We start from the raw sequence: 15,946 nt of genomic DNA, 5'->3' as shown, positions 1-15,946 counted from the left end.
TTTAAAATAGATAAAATTATTAAATGCAATGGCTATATTGAGTTGTAAGACGTCTCTTAAGTTCAGATTCTACTGACTGAAAGGCAAAAGCTTTTAATCTTTTGCGTGAAGAATGAGTCATATTGAGCTGAAGATTAAGAAAATTATTTTCATAAAAGTAACGTTAATGGTATAATGGGGTCACTGTGACGAAAAACAATTGCATATAATTTACAGCTACTTACAAATAACTCGATGATCTTTTCTTCTGTCACACTGAAAACTGTTACTCGAAAGGTACTGAAGATATTAGCGCCATATAGTGGATAGTTTAGGAATTATCACAAAAATAAAATTAGTTATTAGTTAAAATGGGGTCCCAGTACAATGGGATCCCCAGGGACCCCATTTTAACTAATAACTAATTTTATTTTTGTGATAATTCCTAAACTATCCACTATATGGCGTTAATATCTTCAGTACCTTTCGAGTAACAGTTTTCAGAGTGACAAGATCATCGAGTTATTTGTAAGTAGCTGTAAATTATATGCAATTGTTTTTCGTCTAGAGTCACAGTGACCCCATTATACCATTAATGTTACTTTTATGAAAATAATTTTCTTAATCTTCAGCTCAATATGACTCATTCTTCACGCAAAAGATTAAAAGCTTTTGCCTTTCAGTCAGTAGAATCTGAACTTAAGAGACGTCTTACAACTCAATATAGCCATTGCATTTAATAATTTTATCTATTTTAAAAATTGAAGAAACTGAAAGATCTAAAATTATTTTGCCATCCAGAGTAAGATATAATAAATATCCTAAAAGTAAAAATATGAAGTCCAAAGAAATATATGTTAGATGTAATGAATCAGTATGCACCAAATGTGCAAGCACTATCTGTAACGATTGCATCTAAAAACCTTTTAAGATTTTAATATTGTATTTAATTTAATAATATTTGTTTATATTTTTTATATAATCTATAATTTGTGGACTTAGATTGAAACATAAATTTTTTTCTTTTTCCGATTATTTGTCTTTCAGTGTATTTTATTTCAACACTGTCCACATTGTGTTTATTTTATAATCAATTAACGTTTTCTTTTAGATTACTGAAAAACTGCGACTGTTATTATATATGTCTAGTTATAATATAATATTTGTAAAGTATTACTTTCGAACTATAAAGCGTTTTTCTTTCTACCTTACATTATCATGTTAAAAATGGCAAAAATTTATTGGGGTCCGCCGGACCTCACTGTACCTGTAGCTTGACTAAAAAGGCACCGTACCTGTTACGGGTTAAAATGATAAAATACTTTTGTCGCGCGTGGAAAGCTCAAATTCAAGATCAAGCAACTTTTTTGCTTTTTAATATTTTATTATAAAGTCTGTACATTAGAAAACGAAAAACAAAACAATGGCGAAACAGCAGCCGTTTCCGTGAAAACTCTCTTCTTGTCATGGCAAATCTAATAACTTCTCGTAAATATTTCTAAACGAAAAAAGGGAAAATATATTCTTAATCTGCAAATTCCTTATGTGTTGTCATTTTTTAAATAATTTTCCAAATCAAAGAGTTATTTTAAAAAATGTCATTAAAAAAGCATTCTTCTGTAAAATAAACTTTGGCAGGCTTATAATTTTTGGAAAGAAAAAAGTCGATTATAATACCACAGAATTTTATTTTGTTTTCCGTTTTCTAATTTACACAACATTTTTATTATAATATAAATATAAACCTATACTAAACTTCATAATAAAATATTTAAAAGTAAAAAGTTACATGGTTTTGGATTTAAGTTTTCCACGCATCATGAAAACTAAAGTTCTATCTAGTGTCTGAGTGGCAAAAAAACGCACAAATGTTTTGTAGATTGTAAAGAGAACTTCTCAGCTAAGCTAATAGGTTAAGTAGAATCAAAAGCAGTTGATGTAGGTTTCAAAGTATCAAAATAGATATTAAATGAAACATTAAGGTCGAGAGTAGAGTCAAATTTCGACTTGGATGGTTACTCCAAGTTGCTCTGCGAGCTTCTGTAATGTTTGGGCAGAGTTTCCACCTAGTAGCTGTTGCAATTCCTCGTCTTTGAATTTTAGAGGTACACCGATGGATTTTTAAAGTTGTTGGCCTTTAAGATCAAAGTCTCCTTCACAAAATCTCTTTTATCATTTCCTGCATGTTTTACAAGACCCTGCATCTTCATCCAGAACAGAACGAGTCATTTCACTTGCTTCAGCGGCGTTCTTATTTTGTGCGAAAAGAATGCAGCGTCGAATATCTTCCTTTATGAATGCTTTTGTGTCTACTGCTGTTTTGCGAGATTAATTCCGACGTTTCAAAGAGGTTAACGTCGACACTTGAAAACAGCATAAGGGTGGTAAAATTTTGAAATTCAAAATGGTGTTATGACTAGGTCGATGTAAGGGCACTGGATTTATACACCTAAAACATTGCGCCCGACGGAAAGTTATAGTACGTAGCAATCGCTGCAACGCGAGTGCATACTGTGCATTCATGGAATGTCCGCGCTAAAGCACCGATGAGAAACAGGAGTCAAGAATCACGAGCACGCGTCTAATTGCGTCGTAAAGCTGCGGTTCCGCTGTACGCGCGCGCGCGCGCTTTGAAGGAAACGCCGCCGGAACTTCTCGTCGAAATAATTAAGATCGGTAAATTCTTGCTAGACACGCGTGATGCGCCGAAAACGATCGCGCACGGACTTTCTCGCCGTTGGCAGCGATAAATATTCCAGCCGGGCGAAATTGCCAACCTCGTCAATTTGTGTGTGTGTGTGTGTGTGTGTGTGTGTGTGTGTGTGTGTGTGCCCCTATACGTACACATGTATCTCGTCGCTGCGCATAAAAGCGGTTAAAGATAGAAACTTAATTCCACGCGACGTCCACGCAACACTGACGCGATTAAGACCCCGCGCGAGAAATAATAACGCGAGATGCGTGCCGAAAGAGCGCAGCGAATCCCGGGAAAGAGTCCACAACTGTGACACGCCGTCGTCGTCGTCGTCGCCGTGGCCACGCGGGGCGAAGCGAAACATTCGCGAAGAAAGGGTGCAGGCAGAAATATAATGGAGCGCTTAAGGGGATGCTGAAGCTGAAAACTTTACCGACAGAACACTGACATTTTTCTGCAGTTTACGTCGTATTTGGTTATATAGAATTACAAATGCTTTTACGCAATGAAAGTTCGTGCAAAAATAAATAGGAGCATTGCTCGATATGTGACGAAAACAAATAAAAAATTTTTAATGTAAAATCTCAAGCTGCCAGTTGGTGTAATATTTGTCTAATCCAAAAGTTTCGCAGCTTGTACATACTGAAAGTGTGGATGCTCCAAACAAAAGAATTTTGAAGAACATGGCTCTACTCTCGCATCTGCATTTGAAAACTTAAGAATATCGAAAAAGTTTGCAGAAAAATTTCTACATGTATATGGTTAAGTTTTCCGTTGAATGTGGTAAAACAAAGCAACACACATTCATATAAGTTCTATATATACAAGAAATACGAAAAGGATGGCGTGATTATGACAGTCGTCTCTGCATTATCGACATTGTTCGAGTTCGTCATCGACTCCAGCATCCTCTAAAGGGAATGCTGAAGCTAGAAACTTTACCGACAGAATACTGACATTTTTCTGCAAAGTTTACGTCGTTATATAGAACTACAAATTGAATTGGTTGTATAGAACTACAAATGACAGCAAATGACGAGCAAAAATGTATCTAGTAGAGCAGATTTCAAGACTAGTAGCTAGATAGTAATGACTAGATAAGTTTTCTAGCCAGTCACTAGCTCGTGACTGGCTAAATATTCCTACTCAATCTTTTGAATGTCAGGACTATCTAGTGACTGTACCAATTACATAGATAGTGGCTAGATAAAAAAGATTACCCAAGTAGGAATCGTATACGTTTCGCCAAATACGGAAAAATGGCCCGATACTAGGTCGATACCGAAAAGCGAATGTCCGGTTTTGGTATTGGCTCAATATTGGGCCTAATATCAAAAAGCTGTATTATTGGTATTGGCTCCGTACTAAGGTTAGGTACTGGATAGTCGTACCGTACGTGTATTGGGGTGTTACCGAAAAGTGTTTGTCGTTTGTCGGTACTGGCCCGATATTAAAAAAAACTGTATTATTGATACTGGCCCTCTTCGTAGAATCAGTATTGGATATCCAAGTAAGAACCGTACACAATTTGCCAATAGAGGATAATTGGCCAGTATTGTGCCGATACCGAAAAACGGACGATACACTGAGAGAAAAGACTGGTAACTATAACAAACTGCATTTAGTTACAGAAATTCGTTGAATCCTTAGTAACTAATACTAAATATGATAATAATTACCAAATATTTAATAGATCGGGAGTATGACGTAATTGCATTCACAGTAACCTCAATTAAATAATTTAGTAATAGTTACTTAATATTAAATATTTAATATGAAATATATTATAGTTATAAACAGATATTTAATAATTGTTATGAAATTCTTATATCCAATGTAATAAAAGATTCAGTAGGTACGAGTTCTATTTTGTTACCAGTATAAGTATGTTTTGTTGCAGCACAACGAAAAATTCATTCATTTGCAGCTATTACATCGTTTCAATATCTATTATTACAGATGGTTGGTTGAACCTACCAAAAATTTTGTAACTATTACAAAATCGCTTATTTTGCTCAACTATTCAATAAGTTTTATTTACCAAATATATTCTGGAAGCAAATAAATTTTACTTCTGTCAAATAAATAATTTATTTTACAGAACTAAATTAATTAATAAGTATTGCCATAGCTTTGGCCCGCTATATTTACGTCTACCATTTAATAATAGTAACCAAATTTTGAAAATATTTATTAAATTCTTCTCTCAGTGTACCAATGTCCTTTATGGGAAAACAGAAGAGGTCACTAAACCTAGATAGCTCAGTGGTAAGAACGCTTGCCTGACAACCGGAAGACACGAGTTCGATTTCAGCCGTCGCCCTGAAGATTTTTCCTCATATGACTATTAAAAATAGACATGTATAGTATACAAACGAGAGCAGCGCCTAGCCATAGTCTGATCTTTCTTTCCATACTATATAGTTGTGATATTAACGATTACAAATAGTAAAAATTACTAGGAACCGATACTGGCCCAGTACTGGGAATAAGTACTTCTCCAGTGTTAGGAATCAATATTTTTTTATACTGATACAGTACTGATTTTCGGTACTGTGACAGTACTGTTTTCCGATACTGATCCTTTTCTATCATCCCAGTATCACACCAATACTAAATCCGTACTGGCATCTGGTACTATGCTAGTAATAATCATAAATCGGTACTGGGCCACTTTGATGCCAGTAGTAAATTCGTACTTGGGTACACAGTAACGAGATAGAAAATCATCGGTAAATTCTAAATAGAAACTGGATATCAGAACTGTCCAGTAACTATACCAATTATAGTTACAAGTTATTTTTTTTTTGTATCTAGCTACTAGATAATTTTTCTGGTACAGCCACTATGATGAAGTGAGCGTTACATTCCTAGCTAATAGCGATGTAAGGCCCAACTTTTCTTTTTCTTTTCATTACTAGACAATCACTAGATTCAATTTTTGCTTGGGTGCTTTTACACAATGAAAGTACATGCAGAAATAAATAGAAGCATTGTTCAATATGTGACGAAAACGAAAAAAAAATTTTAAATATAAAAACTCGAGCTGTCAGTTAACGTAATATTTGCCTAATCCAAAAATTTCGAAGCTTGTACATACCGAAAGTGTATGTGGATGCTTCAAGCAGAAAAATTTTTAAGGACATTGTTGTCCTTAAAAACCTTCGCAACTGAATTCAGAAACTCCAAAGTTTGCAGAAAGATTTTTACTTATGTATAGTTAAGTTTTCCGCTAATTATGGTAAAACAAAGCAATAGATATTTACATAAGTTCTGTATACATAAGAAATACGAAAAGGAAAACAGGATTATGTTAATCATAATCATGTCTGGGTAATCGACATTGTTCGAGTTCGTCGACTTCAGCATCCCTTTAAGAGAGACTGAAAACTTTATCGACAGAATACTGAAATTTTTCTGCAAAATTTACGTCGTATTGATTGTACAAAATTACAAATGCTTTTATACAATGAAAATACGTACAAAAATAAATAGAAGCATTGCTCAATATATGACGAAAAGGAAGAAATTTTAAAATGTAAAATCTCAAGTTGTCAATTAGAGTAATATTTGTCTAATCCAAAACAGCAATGTTTATCAAGATTTTTATTTTAGAGCATCCACACTTTCTATATATACAAGCTACGCAATTTTTAGATTAAGCAAATATTATATTGACTGACAGCTTGAGATTTTACATTTAAAAAGGTTTTCTTCGTTTTCGTCACACATCGAGCAATGTTCCTATTTATTTGTGCACGTACTTTCATTGCGTAAAAGCATTGGCAATTCTGTATAACCAATACGATGTAAACTTTGCAGAAAAATGTATGCTGTCAATATGCTGTCGGTAAAGTTTTCAGCATATCGGAAATAAGAATATCGGAAAAGTTTGCAGAAAGATTTCTACACATGCGTGGTTTTCCACTAAATATGATAACAAAGCAATATACATTACGTAAGTTCTATATGCATAAGAAATACGAAAAGGAAAACGTGTTGACGTTTTTACGTTATCAACTTTTATTGTTCAAATTCGTCATCGACTTCAGCATCCCCTTAACTAAATGTGATCCAACTTCGTGAACTAAATATAATTTCTTTTCTTATAGAATAAACTCGGGCATGATGACGAAAAAAATAGCTTTAATAGTACGTTTTGCTATTTGAATGCATACACATAAACTACTATAAATATCGATTATCTTTGAAAATGACTTTGAAGCGCACTATTTCAGAAATTATTGCAGAAATTACAGCGTATGATCTTTTCCATACGGCTATCATATCCAAGTTTATCCTGCTATTTTGCCAAAATAGGTCTCAAGCTTTTTGCACAGAAATTGCTGTTTTGATGCGCGATCGGTTGTTGTGTGCACGTCGTGAGAAAGACATCCGAGAACACGTGCGCGAGATCCACCGTGTGATACAGCGGGTATTTACATACCTGAAGGGCCCATAACGGCCAATAATTCGCCCGGCTTGACGACCCCCGAGACATCTCGAAGGAGCGCTCGCTTCTCCCTGACCACCTGCAATCCTCGGAAGATTAGCTGCACCGGACGAGAATCCAGCGGGCACACCAACTGCAGCGCTGAGCTTTCCACTCTACAATCAAACACGAAATATTGTGCATTCGATCAAGTCGCCTTTTTTCTCTCTTGTCTTCATTTCTTTTTATTAAGATCAAATTCCCAGACAACGTAATGTCTAAAATCGGGACATAAGACGTCTTAATCCTTAGCTGGCACTCTGGGGTACCAGAAGTCCCAGCGTTTTAGTGAAGTCATTCTTCGTTTTTGTTTACGTTCTCGAATTTTTTTTTCATACTCAATTTTACAATTTATCAAAATAAGCTATGACAACTTTTAAGTCGATATTCGAGAACTATTTTGGAATTTTTTCAGTGAAAAAAATCAATAGCTTCCACGTAGCAAACATTTTAGTGATTGGGGTCTCAAACGACTCAGTGTGCCAGCTATGTGATTATGGTGAAGTATGCCAGTTAAGGGTTAAAGATTATCTTTAAGATGGCTTTCAGACGATTTACGTATAAATGTCTTTAAGGCGTCTTAAAGATTATCTTTAAGACATCTTATGTCCCGATTTTAGACATTATGTTGTCTGGGTTAATATATAATTTAATTGGAAAAAGATCGTTATTAATAAATGGGAAAAATATTCGGCGTATACGTCGTATAGAGCCGCACAAATTCTTTTTTTTTTCACCTAATCTCGGCTGCGAACCTCACGTAGATCTCGAGAGTTACAGAATCGAGACTAACAACCCTGAGAATGTCAAGCTCGAGACCGAACAGGGACTCAAGTGCCGAAGACGCTTTTGTGACACTTTTTTTGATACTTTTTGTGTCAAAGACGAAATGTGAAAGAGATAGAGATAAATCGCGTACCAAGTATCATTAGGAATAGTACCTCAATAAGGCTGTGTCGGAAAACTTTACCCGAATGCACTTCGTACCGTTCGGAAACTTTCAGGTTACACCCAAATAACAACAGAGTTCATTCTCCAACTCTCTGTTTGGGTACAAAAATCTTTGGGTACTCGAGTACCCAAAGATTTTTCATCTTGAAAGTGTGCGGCCAAGTTTTGCTCTATTCAGCAAAAAGTTTTGGATCTAAATTATTTTATAATTTTTGGAGCGCTGATTTACGAATATATTGCATAATATATGCAAGTCCCAAAGTAGACCGATCGTTCAGAGAACGTTCGGAGAATGACTTATTTAAAATTGCACTCTACTAAATGGCACCACTTATTTTCACGGAATAAAAAGCTTCAACGGTGTGCATATACTTTCTGCTTCAGAAATGATTGAAATTGCTTTTCTAGCAATTCTGCTGCTTTTTTAACAATTTGCATTTTTAATGAAGGATGTACATTTTTACTCAAAGTCATCAGAATGAAAGGCATAAATTGATCCTCAAAATAAAATTCTCGACGAATAGCTCGATACCGAACGACTGAAAGCTGTCGAGCATTGAAGTTTAGACGAATCACAGGGGGTCAGAAAGACTTGTAAAAAAAGTAGCTCAGCAAAACTTCTTCGAGGAAACAGAGGGTGTACTTTACAACTCTTATAGTTGATTAAATGTAAATAGTCAAACTCTAATAGTGTTAAATATAAAATAACACACAAAAAAAGCTTTAAATTCGTTCTTTCATATTTTTCAAGTTTGTGTATATGTGTGTATGCAAGAAGTGATTATTAAAAAGATTTTAAAGATATCACTTTGAGGTTTAATATACTTATAAAAGATATATCCTCCAAAAAATGAACTTCGATGAAAATAATATTTGTAATGGTTTCTATTTTAAATGTAAGGAAAGATAGAAATTTTCGCCGAAAATGATATTATAATGTTTTAAAAGCATTTTATCAATTTTCAATTTATAATATTGCTTGTAGATCAACTGATGCATAAATTCACATAAATTAAGAAAATTTTATGTTTTTATGTTTCAAATCCATCAATGGCTCTCAATCACTTTCGCAAAGTGGAGGTGTATTTTTAATCATCCTCACTTCTTTAATGCCATCTACATGTCCATTAGATAATCTGCAATAACAAAAAATATCAGCATAATCTATAAAAATTAATAAATATTTCTAAAAAAAATCACACTTCTATCTCCATCGCTTTAGTACTTTTCTCTATTAAAATTCTTGACAACAAACATTTTTCTGATCCAACAAAGTAGTGCATCCCCTTAAAGAGCATGTTTTATACGTAGAGAGTCTGTTTATATAGTCTTTTCTTAAAGAATCTGTTTATACAGTATTTTTTTCTAATGTTACATCTTCCTGCCTCTGATTTTTTTGTATATCTAGTATGAGAATCCCGAACGATATACTTAAGGTACTATGTGTAACTCAATGACATTGCGTTTAATTTACGTTTTTCTCAACGCTATATCGATAACTAAGAAATGACACCTCGTATCTGCAGGAATGGCCATTTTCGGATTTTTAATCCAATTATTTGCTCTCTCGACTTGTTAGACACGTTTAATCTTTTTTCCTAAAAATTCTACAAAACAAACTGGAAAGTACAGAAAATAATCGATCGTTCAGAGCGAAGTGAATTTTCAGATTTCTGTCCCTCCAGGGAAAACTCCCGATTTCGCACGTACGAGGTATCACTTGTCAGCCATCGATATTCTATTTCTATAAGTGGACACAGGTCTTTATCGGTGATTTCGACGCGGGCATAAAATCTCCGCAGCATATTTTACGCAGATTCGCTATCGGTCGCTTTCATTTACGGTCCCTCGCTATTTCTTTCTCCTTTCTTTTTGTTCCCTTCGTTTACAGGATTGCAGTAAAACAGCGATGTAGACACTTCGCATACGGGACCCACGGAGTTATCGCCGGTGCTAATCGTGTTAATTACCTCTCCGCCAGATCTAGATAGCTCTACACATCTCTCACCTGGAATGCCTTCGTAGAGTAGAAAAAAGAACGGGGGGAAAAGGGAGAGAGAAGAGCACGCGTTGATTGTACGTCGCGACGATTTTATCGGGGATACGGCGCGTTGACGGAGATTAATCCGAATTTAACGTTTCGCCGAAACATTCGCGAATATCCCATAAAAGCGCGACCTCAGCCCGAGTGAATTTCGGCGGCCTAGCTCTCGTCGTGGGATATTCGTGCGTGTGTGCGCGCACAGTCGTTAAAAGAGGAGCGACGTGGGCTCTAGGCAGGCGTTTACTCAGCCCGCGCGACCACGGCCGCGAGGAACAAGCTTCATAATAACAATGACGTCTCATGGGAGTTATTCCGCGACGGCAATTAAGCCCTGGCGTGCGTTACGCCGAGAAATGGCGTTTCGCAGTGCAGGAGACCTCGTGCACGATTCCGCTGGCGGATCTTTCTCTCTCTCTCTCTTTCTCCTCACCCCACCTGTCGTCGATTAGCCTCTCTTATTTCCCAAGGCCGTCGTTTCTCGCGAGATTCATTGCGATCCTGGATGGACGTTAGGGCCACCGTTTTCTCCCAAAAAAAGAATCGCGACACAGGCCAGTAAAACGCCCAGTAGTCGGCACTCTCGCGCGGATTTTACCAAATATTAAAATGTACAATTATAAAAAAAATTGAAGAGATAATAATTAATAAATCTCCTTACACCTCTTAAGATAATTGAGCTGTGACAATAATGTTAAAAAGGTAACAGCTTTAATATCCCTTTAATACAACACGAAAATGCTCGACAAATTTGTGCTAAATGTTGATAAATAAGATTTGTTATACAATTGTTATACAATTTTGATATTATTGCAACAGAATATCAATCAGCTTATGTAATGTTGAAAAATTTATAAACATCGTTTCTTGTGCTTTAGTATATTTATGCGAGTTATGGTTGGAACTCTGCCCACGTTCGGCATATATTTATAAAAATAACACACAGAATGTCTCAGATTTGTCTCCGCAACGTTCGTGGGAACATAGAAAGGATTGAGGTGAACATAAAAGTCCTATATCGTTTTGCGATATTTGCAACAAATCTCGCATCTCTATTAATTGAAGAAAATTTGTACATTATCACGCACAATCATGTAACAATTTTTCTTAAGGTTATTTAGCCATTCTATTTTGAAAAAGATGCTTAACCAAGAGAGATGTAGCGTATGCAATATTGCCAAAGCTTTACAACTGTCATATATGTCACATATTTCAATCCGAAGTTGTGTACTTTGTATAACAATTTCTTGAAATCCACATAGTCAATAAACTTGTAATTCTTTATATTTATAAATCTCATTGTTTATCTGATTTTCATTAGGAGTGCAAGAATAGTTGGGTCGCTAGATTTAAATACATGATATAAGGAGTAGTTTTGCGATATTTATAAATAACGCTGACTTCGACTTTCTATGATCTTTATTACGGTCAATCTTGTTCTAATTCTACACGTGTATGGATCGTGTTTTCACTGACATGCTGCTAAAATCCAAAAATATGTATTATTAAGAAAATGGATTTACTGACCGACCACCTTAATGATGACAAAATTCGCGGGCAGGAGTGCCGACTAGTGAACGTGTCACCCTATTCGCGGGATAACATTCGGATAACACACGCGAGCGCGTAGTTGCGCCATCCTCTTCCTCCTCCTCTTAACCGCCCGCTATGACGAAAACATTGTTATACGGAACCTAGGCGCTTTATCGTTCCGCGTTCTCGCAGATAACGGTAACGAACCCGGCACGATAAGACACTTGCGTAAACTTGCGCGTATCGCGCACGGCGATACCGCGCGAGTCACAAACGCGCGGCAGCAACCGCCCATCGCGGCGAAACAAAAAAGGAATGGAAAAAGAGTGAAAAATCGGCACGGCGTTACACGGCCGGGACCTCCTCCGTCATCCGTGACCGCGCGACGACGGCGTGACGACGGCGCGCACGTCGTGCATGACGTGCACCCCGCGTCGTCTCGGCGCCCCTCGCTGTGAAATCGGGAAGAAACTAAGCCAAGAACGCGTGCTCGAATCGCGGCGTGTGTGCACGCGCGCGCCAAAAAAAGCAACAGTCGAGGGTCGTTGGACAACGGACTCAGATAATAAATTCCCAACATGGCGGTATCACGTCATCTCGAGTTCGTTGAACCCACGCTGTTGCGCGACGATATCCAGAGGGAAGAAAGAGCGGGAGGGGAACGCGGGAAGAGAAAGAATGAGCGAGAGAGAGAGAGAGAGAGAGAGAGAGAGAGAGAGAGAGAGAGAGCGAGAGGGACGTTTCCACTGTTCGTTCCCCGACCGCTTCGATCGCCCCCGCGGGACGAGATTCGCCCCCGAAGCCAATACGCAAAGTAGGCGCGGTAGTAGCGTGGATTGGTGACGTAACGAGAGTCATAGCTATTTTCGGAAAACGATCTCTCATCGAAGGAAAATCCATGCCGCCGCGCTCAAGTCGCCGTCGCTTTTATCGGGACATTCGCGGACATCCGTCGCCGCCACGCGACATTTCACACAGATATAGATTTTACGATAATAATAACAGAGAGAGAGAGAGAGAGAGAGAGAGAGAGAGAGAGAGAGAGATCTTCTCATTTTTCAGACGTCTCGCTCCTGTGTGACAGCGCGTTTAACATTCGCTAGCGTGGAAAAAAAGACGGGCACGGGGAAGTGATGAAAGCGGGGAGAAGCGTAAAAAGAAAATGAAAGGAAACAAAGAGTGGAGGAGGAGGAGACAGTAAAGGAAAAGAGAGAGAGAGAGAGAAAAAGAGATTTCTCCGGGCGAAGGTGAAAAGAAGGGAAGAGGAACAAGAGGATTTCGCCCGTTTGAGTGATATTTATCGTCCTCGCTATTCTGCGGGAGGCAGAACCCGACCTCGTCGAAATAACATTCAGTTTACTCAGTGTCACAGGCATACACGCGAAATTGTAAGAGAAAGAGACGTAATTACCCCCCCGGGCCCGCCCAAGGGAACGCGAGAGACCGACGGTCGAGAGCTCCTGCGCGCGCCCTCATCCCGTCGGGGATGTAATTTCGTAACTGCGCGCGGCACGGGCAATTCGCGATCACAGTGATCGCACGGTCCCGCGGCTGAATTGAAGGGTTGCCGCGAAGCGTGACCGTTCAATCACGCGTGAATGATTGCGCGAATTAATTTCGCCATCTCACGCCCGGCCAGAAGTTAATTCTAGATTTCGTCGTACTGTGCCTGCGCGCGCACGCATGCGTACCACACACACACACACACACACACCATATGCGTCTCTTAACCGCCGGCCGCACCCGTCGTTCATTTTCAGACATTTTTATATCTGCTCGGCCGGGTGTCAAGTCGGGGTCGCGCGGGGTTAAGTCTCGTTGAAGGAAGTTACCGAGCACGCCAAATTAATCCTACGCGAGGGTTCGTCGACCCGGCCCCGGCGCGGCTTTTTTCGCGGCTACTATCGCGCGCTTTTTCCGCTTTCGCACGCGCCAAACGTGACGCATGCTCTCGCACTCGTTACGACGGCGCGTTCCCGCGCGGATTCTGATGGAGCCCCGAACGCGTAAACCGAGGCGTATTTCATTTCAGCTGCAGGATCACACACGTCCGGTCCGGTCCGGCTTACGGATCAAATGTTATCTGGGCGGTGGGATACACGAGAAGATGCCTCAAATCGAAAACGCGTGGGTATTTTGTGACAATGGTCTTTCGGACAAAAACGCGTGCAAGAGTATTCATTTATTTATATTTACGAGAAATGTTATTTCTCGATATAGCTAATCCGTTAAAAGGCAATCCTGTGAAAAGGTTATAAGAGAGATTCGCGCTGATAAATCTATGTTAAATGTTTATAAGTATGATTTATGATATATATATACTCGAGCTCGACAGTGTCGCAAGAGAGTATCAGTCAAACTTACAAAACATTTGAAAATCCGTAAAGAAATAATCCTTTCTGGCACTTAAATATTTTCTATTGGAGCTACCTGCGTTACGCACATTTGCGTAAAAATATCAGATATATTGATAGGCGGTATTAGAGACCAATGAACGCTGCTAGAGAAATGCCAGGTAATAGCTGTCATGTACGTCAACTGCAGCCAGAAATGGTGTACTTTCCATATCAATTTCTCGAGAACTAGACAAATAACGGTTCTGTAATTTTTTTTCTAATATTTCTACAAGCCCCTTTTATCGCTTGAACAAGCTTCTAGGACTTCTAAAATTAAAAAGATAATTAACAAAGAGACATTAAAAGAAATATGGCGCATACAATTTGCAGATCTTTACAGAGTTAGCTTATATATTTTTCATACATTTTTCATAATATATTTTTTGTTCATATATTTATATATTTTTCGAAATCTAAGAAATTGTGTACTGTACATATCAATTTTTTCGAAATCTGAACGATCAACGACTTTATACTTTTTTGTAATATTTCTAACAAATTTTTCATTGTTTCTTTGTTTCTTGTTAAGAGTAGTTTAGTCGCTAGAGAGTTAAACACGTGATGTCAGAAGCAATTCAGGCATCTGCGATATATGTACATAGTGCTAACTTTGACTCCGATTATCTCTATTACGGTACGATCGATCTTTCTCTAATTTTACATGTATGTAAGTCGTATTTACATTAATATATTGTTAGAATTTAAAACGTTTCCTAAGAAACTGGGTGTATGGACCAACTACCTTAATACTTATACACTCTCGGAAGAGGAAGAATGTGTTGCTTAATCTGAGCTCTACACGTACTTGAAGTTCATTTAAAATTAACAAGAAACAATTGCCAAACATTTCCCGTTCATCAGTCTCTCTCTCTCTCTCTCTCTCTCTCTCTCTCTCTCTCTCTCTCTCTCTCTCTCTCTCATTCACTCACTCTCTCTTCCTCGCTCTCTCGTCCCGCTGTTCGGTTTCGTCACCTTCTTCGCGGTTAGTCGTTTCAATGTCGTGCGGGGGTCTCACGGGTTAAGTCCCGCCGAAGAAAGTTGAATTCACCAAATTAACCCTGCCTGGGTTCGTTGAACCTATGCGGAGATACACGCGTAATTAATAACTGGGCCTTGTTCCGCGCGATCTGCGTTCATGCGCGCCCCTCACGCGGCTCCAGGCGCCGTTGAGGCCGTGGTATTTATCGCGCGTGAAACGCGAGCCAGGTGATTAAGTTTCCCTAAACTATCGAACAACAATGAGAGCCGAGAGCACCGCCAAGTTTCCCGGTCGTGATAACGCTTCCGCCTCCCGTATACGCCGCGAATACCCACGAGACTCGTTGGAGCTTATCGTAACCATATTCATATCTATTTCAAGTACCTCCGCCTGCACGAGGGACGCCGGCTGGCGTCAATTGTAACGACAATAAGAGAACATCTTGAACACTGACGGAATAACGCGAATCATTAATTTTTCGTAAATACGCTCCAATATGGCGCAGGTAGAAAAACTTTCTGTTCTGTCATGTGTAACTTATAGAAATCTCGAAACACCGTCCATACGCCATTCCTCGCAAATTAGTTGGCGTACACGCAAAGAAAGGACTTAGTGGGATCAGCTAAATAGCTGATTCGGACTTAACTGAAAGGCTAATCGTTTTGCTAATCATTGCTACGAGTTGACTGTCACAGTCAAAATGTATTCGCTTTGAGATACAAATCTATTAGTTAAAATTGGAAGCGCACATTTCCTCGAGTAGTTAAGAAAGTGGCAGCTGTATCTAAATATGTTACGTACGTGAATCTCGAGCGTTCAACTCTGTAAGGAATTAAATTTACAGAGCTCGCGCTATCACTTCTCGCGTACAAGCATTACG

The 15,946-nt window shown here is 38.5% G+C and overlaps 1 protein-coding gene across 2 annotated transcripts in view; it reads right to left on the bottom strand.

The window, feature by feature from the left end:
- LOC116842047 (ABC transporter G family member 9) overlaps nt 1-15,946 on the bottom strand; it is a 314,419-nt gene that overhangs the window by 41,197 nt on the left and 257,276 nt on the right. For both annotated transcript variants that reach the window (XM_032810693.1, XM_032810694.1), the window contains exon 3: nt 7,122-7,282. In XM_032810693.1, coding sequence (XP_032666584.1) covers nt 7,122-7,282 — 161 coding nt within the window. The remainder of the gene's footprint in view (nt 1-7,121; nt 7,283-15,946) is intronic.

This window comes from Odontomachus brunneus, unplaced genomic scaffold (genome assembly GCF_010583005.1).
Source record: "Odontomachus brunneus isolate Ranch 3 - 2012 unplaced genomic scaffold, Obru_v1 Obru_scaffold_020, whole genome shotgun sequence".
Lineage (NCBI taxonomy): Eukaryota > Metazoa > Arthropoda > Insecta > Hymenoptera > Formicidae > Odontomachus > Odontomachus brunneus.
Note: the sequence above shows the minus strand (reverse complement) of the source record. Positions and strands in the feature narration are given on the sequence as shown.